Source organism: Alligator sinensis, unplaced genomic scaffold, assembly GCF_000455745.1.
Source record: "Alligator sinensis unplaced genomic scaffold, ASM45574v1 scaffold115_1, whole genome shotgun sequence".
NCBI classification, from domain to species: domain Eukaryota; kingdom Metazoa; phylum Chordata; order Crocodylia; family Alligatoridae; genus Alligator; species Alligator sinensis.
Window position 1 is genome coordinate 3137750 of NW_005841895.1, and position 6675 is coordinate 3144424.

Sequence of the window (6675 nt, forward strand, 5' to 3'; positions counted from 1 at the left end):
GCGGGCGCGGGGAGGCGGGGTTGCTGGGCGGCGCGTGGGGCTGCTGGGGCGACCCGGGTGGGGGAGGCGGGAGAGCAGGGGTCGCTTCTGCCCCTCGGCGTACTGTACAGCCCTGCAGTAGTGCTATATGTCTCCCTGAGCAGGCTGCGGAGGATGTCAATGTGACCTTTGAAGATCAACAGAAAATTAACAAATTTGCCCGAAATACCAGCAGGATCACAGAGCTGAAAGAAGAAATAGAAGTGAAAAAGGTACCCTGCTCCACAGCGCGCGCGGTGGGGACGTTTAGGTTTGGGGTCTGGGTCTGGAGTCGCGGGTACGTGAAAGCAAAAGGACGTTGCTTCTGCACTGGACGTTAAAGTTGACTTCGTGCCATCTTAAAATACTGTGCGGGCATTGCAATAAAGGTATCGCCTACACAAATCCTGGACCGTCGCAGCTACAACGGCACCTCCAATGCTAGAGGAAAATACGCTTGTTTAAGTTTACTTACTACCCTGTGTTTTCTGGGACGGTATCTGTTTCATCTCTCTCGGTGTCGCTGTCATCCCAGATTTGAAATATTAGTTCTGCGTTGGTACTGCACAGGCTGCCCCTAATTTCAGGGATGCTAACACCAGTCAGTCTCTGGGCTGTCCAGAAGTGTTACACATTTTCCTCCTTGAAGCTCTTTTAAAATTAAAAAAATGTATTGGCAGTGCCTCCCAACTACATTATGCGTAGATTTGATTAGCACAACCCTTGTTTGTTATATAAATTAATAGTTTCACAAGAGTTAGGGGTCAGAAGGGACCTGAACAGGTCATCTGTTCTAACACCCCCCTCCCGGCAGGAGCACACACTGGGATCACACGACCCCAGACAGGTGTTCGTCCAACTTCTTTTTGAACTCGCCCAAGGTAGGAGCGAGGACCACTTCCCTGGGAAGTTGGATCCAGATCCTAGCCACCGTAACAGTGAAGTAGTGCCTCCTGATCTCTAACCTGAACCTATTCTCCAGCAGCTTCTGGCCATTGTTCCTCGTCACCCCAGGTGGTGCTGGGGGGAATAGGGCCTTTCCTATTTGCTGCTGATCTCCCCTGATGAGTTTGTAGGCAGCCGTCAGGTCCCCCCTCAGCCTCCTCTTGCTGAGGCTGAACAGGTTCAGGTCCCTGAGCCTCTCCTCATAGGGCCTGCCGTGTTGCCCTCCAACCAAGCAGGTGGCTCTTCTCTGAACCCTCCCAGGGCAGGCCCCATCCTTCTTAAAGTGCGGTGCCCAGAACTGGACGCAGTACTCCAATTGAGGCCGGACCAATGTCGCGTAGAGGGGGAGTATCACCTCTCTGGACCAGCTTGAGATGCACCTTTGGATGCACGACAAGGTGCAGTTGGCTTTGCTGGCTGCGGTCTGGCATTGGCGGCTCATGTTCATCTTGGAGTCAATAATGACTCCAAGATCCCTTTCTGCCTCTGCTCACAAGGGGGGAGCTTCCCAGCTTGTATGTATGCTGTGGATTGCTTCTCCCCAGGTGCAGCACCCTGCATTCATTGAACTCCATCCTATTACCATTCACCCACTTCTGTAGTCTGTCTAAATCTAATTGCAGCCTCTCTCCCTTTGAGTGTGCCTACCTCTCCCCACATCTTGGTGTCATCGGCAAACTTGGACAACGTGTTTTCCACCCCCTCGTCCAAGTCGCTGATGAAGATGTTGAACAGTGTAGGCCCCAGGACCGAGCCCTGGGAGGCCCCACTATTCACATCTCGCCAGGTCAAGTATGACCCATCCACTACCACTCTCTGGGTGCGCCCCATCAGCCAATTTTTGATCCATCCAGCTGTGTAGGCATCAATGCCACAGTCACTCAATTTATTAATGAGAATGGGGTGAGAGACAGTGTCAAAGGCCTTCTTAAAGTTCGGAAAGACTACGTCCACAGCAACACCATCATCCAGGGATTTAATTACCTTGTCATAAAAGACCGTCAGGTTGGTCTGGCAGGACCTGCCTTTGATGAACCCATGTTGAATACATAGAATCAAGCTCAATAATACTAAAATCAGTAGTTGAAAAACTTGACTCAAAACCTTTCTTCCAGTCTGGTAGGTCTTATTTTGATGAAACTGTCACTCATTTAGCCAGCTCATAACACACTTTATGATTCTTGCACCAAACCCCAACTTCTCCAGTTGAACTTATCATTTCCTGTGTGACACTGTGTTCAGGGAGTTTGAAATTCCAGTGTTTCCTATGTCTAGGAAATAGATTACCATAGAAAGATTGAGTATCTTGTGTAGATTTGCGCTAGTGCAATTCCATTGAAACTAATGGGGTTACAGTGTTAATATGATACTAAAGTTAAACATACCTGTAAAGAGTGTATTGCAAAGCTCAACTAGCTTGTTAATCCATTATTTATTTATTTATTTATTTATTTTGTAATAACTGATGGGGGAAAAAGCAACTGCTTTCTTACTGTGTCTTGACTCTATAGAAACAACTTCACAATTTGGAGGATGCATGTGATGACACTATGATGCTCGATGATGATGATTCACTCCTGATACCGTATCAGATTGGAGATGTCTTCATCAGCCATTCCCAAGAGGAGACACAAGAGATGTTGGAAGAAGCAAAGGTTTGTGAGGGAGAGGGAGTTTTGTGTCTTCTTGATGCTACAGTAAGAAATAGAGATCAGTATTCCTGGAGAATGGATGGAGTGTCATGAGCAGGTTTCTCTTTCTGCATACCCTTGCTGTGACAGGGTGCAGGATCTGTCCTAGTCTGAAACTGGTTAAATTTGGCACAAGGGCAACATGAGCAGCGGCAGTAGAATCTTCCTCTGCGCCAGGGGCAGACAATTATTTGGTCTGGAGGGCCGCTTAATGAGTTTTGGTGGGCTGTCAAGGGCTGCAAGAGTAGCCCTGCCCCTTGACGGGTGCCCTGCCACCTGGTCACCATCTTGGGACCTTCAGTCCTGCCCCCAACCCCTGACCTTTGCCACTGGAAGTCCCTCCCTTACCCCCAGAAGTACTTATTTTGGGAGGGGGGTGCTATCTGAACCAGAAAAAAACCAAATTGCATACTAAAAGTCAGACATCTACTATAACATATATTTTAATTTTATTACCAAAAATATTGTTCCCGTGATTTGTATTTGTTTAGTGTATATAGAGGTGACTGCGTAATAAGTCAAAAATAAAATCTTACTTTTGTGTTTTGGGGGTTGGGGGGCTGTGTGCGGGGTTTGTGAGAGGTGTGACTGTGAGGAGGGTGTAGGGTATGTTTTTGGGGGGGTGTATATGTAGGGGGATGGGGGCGAGAGCGGGGTGTAAGGGAGGGTGGGAGATTGTGGGGACCCCCCACACAGCCCCCCATGGTGCACAACCCAAGCTGCTAGCAACAGTAGGTAACGGGTGCTTGTGGCCCGTGCAGGTACTGCTGTGTAGCGGTGCGTGGCTCCAGCCAGAGCTGCACATGGCAATAGGTGCAGCCAGGCTGGCCCTCCTCTACTGCGTGGGGCCGTGCATGGCGCAGCACTTGCGTGCCACCAAGGGAAACGCTGTGCGATGGAGTCAGCTGCCGCCATGGAAGCATGAGGTAGGGCTCCCTACCACTTCTGACAGAGTCCCAGCAGCTGCACATGGTGGCAAAGGCAGTCGGCTCTATCGCATAGGACTTCCCCTGGTGGCACGCGAGTATGGGAGCTGCACGTGTGCTACACGGAGCCCCACATGATAGAGACCAGTTGGCTTCACTGCGCACCTTGTCACCATGTGCAGCTCTGACTGGAACCACATGCCACTAGGCAGCAGCACCTGCACAGACCATGAGTGCCCTGAGTGCCTTCTGCTGCTGCTACTGCTGCCAGCAGCAGGGGCTGTGCACCATGTGGGTGGGTGGTCCCCACAGCTCCCCAACCTCCCTCACACCCACACCCTGCCTGCCCAAGCTCTCGCACCAGGCCCCTGAGTGTAGGCTGCTGCTAGCCCCAGCCCCATTCTTCCTGCCCCTGTCCAGCTGCAGCTTTCCCCCATCCCCACTGTTTCCCTACCTGTTGCCTGGAGCCACTGGGGAAGCCAAGCAAGTCCCCTGGCAGCTGCAGCAGTGGTAGCAGCAGCTCTGCCCAGAAGCTGCGTGCTGGCTGGGCTGGGGCCCTTCTGTGCACTAGGGTAGGAGCGAGACGCAGGGGCTGGGCAGGGTACAGTTAGTGGGTGCTCGCGGACCAGATGCAATTGCCTAGCAGGCTGAACCAGCCCGTGGGCTGTATTTTGCCTGCCCCTGCTCTCCGTACTCTCACCTTGACCTAGCGAGGTCGTTGGAAAGAGGAGCTGAAACACTAGTTTTTCACTCTTCGGCTTCAGTGCATTTATGATGAGAGAATCTTGTCTATTAGTAATTTGCACTGGTGCACTAAATCATTTTACAGAGTGTCCCAGAATAGCAACTAGGAAGTAGTTGTTTCTAATCACCAGTGACCTGAATTTGAACTTTTGATGGATAGTTCTGAATTCTGTCCTATTCTCACTTCATGGCTTTAATTTGAATATATTTTGCTTGATGCATTATCCAGCCCATAGGTCCGTAGATAAATCACTACTAAACATTTTGGTTTGGTGTTAATTATTAATATTTTCTTTTTCAGAAAAACTTACAAGAAGAAATAGAAGCGTTAGAATCTAGAGTGGAATCAATTCAGAGGATATTATGTGATTTGAAAGTACAGCTTTATGCAAAGTTTGGGAACAACATAAACCTTGAAGCAGACGATAGTTAGATGTTTTCCAAGTAGACAATATACATTTATTTTTATTTTTTTTTATTATTGATTGGTTAAATAATGAGTCTTGATAGTTCCCTTCTTCCAATAATGTTTTAAAAAAAAAATCCCACAAATGTATTGTTTTTATGAGTTTCCAGTCATGGGTTTCATCTATTTAAAGAAAGCTTTCTTATTTGACAGACCTGCAGTTATTTATTTGTTTAAAAAAAACAATTGCCTTTCAAATACAATTGGTAGAGCATCAATATTGGCATCTTTTCAGTCTGTTTGTTAAAATAATAATAAAGATAAGCAACTGTAACAATTTTCATTGTTTCTTTGTGGGTGATTGGTGAAAGTATTCAGGAAGTATACAAAAGGCTAAAAATCTGAAATTACTCCAGTCTACTACAGTGGATCCTTGATAGTAATAATAATAGTAATTGCAGTAGATTATCTTTACTATAATTGTACTTGTTTAATTATAGAAATCTACTTTTCATCCAAGGATCATAAAACATTTGATAAAATGTTAAATATCATTATTCCTAATTCACAGATTTCAAAACTGAGGTTCAGGAAAATAAGTACCTCCCCCCATGCACGCGTGCGTGCACGCACACACACACACACGCATCAGTGAGTCTTTGTCCACTTTTGACAGTCAGCTACTCATTTCACTGTATGTTTTGAATAGAAGTTTTCCATGAGTATCTTTGTATTTGAGAAGCAGTGTGACTGCAAGCCATCCAACGCCTTTAGACTTATGCTCTCTCTCAAAGGAATTTGCATTTTGCATAATCTGTAAATACTCATTTATAATTATATTGTTTGATTGTGAACCTCTTCAGGTTTCTGAGTCTGGAGCCTTCTACAATAAATGCTAGAAACTTCCTTAAAAGGGGTAGGGGGGAAGATTTCAACCAACTCACTTACTTCCAAAAACAGGTTTTCAGGATCAGATCCAAATTGCAAAGCTCATAATATAACCATTAAGAACTGGCAGGAATGACTGCGTTGAGCTTTTGTTACCTCATTTGCCATGTGATGATTTGGCAGTTGAATTTAACAGACTATAGTTAGCAGCCTGCTGGTTTAACCCCAGTGGGGCTGAAAGCTGGACATTTAAAACCCCTCATTGAATGTTGAGTGATTACTGTTGAATGCACTTCCCTTGCTGGTTGAGTTTTCTGCCATGTCACATTACTCTATAAATCTTCTGGTTTCTAAGTAAGGGGTATAGGTTAAATCTCTGATTTCAGAGATTCCAGGTGAAGTGGAGAGATTTCTGGTGGCTGTATATTGAGCTAGAACCTTAAATCATTTAATCACTTATAATTAATACCCTAGACAATAAGTGCATTTTTGCCACACAAAATATGCTTAGTGATTGTACCTTAGTTGCCTGATACCTCCTACTTCTATCTGAACAGGGAAACAATTGCTTCCATTTCCTCCTGATTGAAGTGCTACTTATGATGAATGAATAAACAATGATGTTGGACTCATCCTGCAGCATATTGCTGTATTATCTCACTCATATATTGTTAACCATGACTTGATTGTCATTCAGTAATTTACTAAAAGTTAAAATATTGGAGCCTTTAATATTTGAAATTTTGTTCAAGTTCCTTTTTAATGTAATGCTTAATGATGTTAAAGTTGCAGCTGAAAGCAATATATTACAATAAAGACTTGATAAGTCGACTGAAGCATCTGCAGTATATAAACAGCAAACTGAATCCACAAAGGGTCCAGTGTTTGGGTGCCCCTTGGATTCTCAGAACCAGTGCTCGGCTGCTGCTTAATACTGGAGATACACAAATCTCTTTTGGTAAAGCCACTTAAGTGGTGCATCTACACATTAATGAAATGTGCCTTTGCTACTGCACATTAAGATTAGTACCTCTAAAATGAGGTAGCTAAAGGCAAT

General features: G+C 45.5%; 1 protein-coding gene across 1 annotated transcript; it reads left to right on the forward strand.

Annotated features, from left to right (window-relative positions):
- Positions 1 to 2: 2 nt before the first annotated feature.
- PFDN4 (prefoldin subunit 4) lies at positions 3 to 5067 on the forward strand (the record flags this gene model as incomplete). Its single annotated transcript, XM_025197348.1, has 3 exons — positions 3 to 251; positions 2475 to 2618; positions 4626 to 5067. Coding segments are annotated over 3 exons (525 nt in total), but the record flags the coding sequence as incomplete, so codon positions are not given.
- Between the last annotated feature and the right edge of the window lie 1608 nt (positions 5068 to 6675).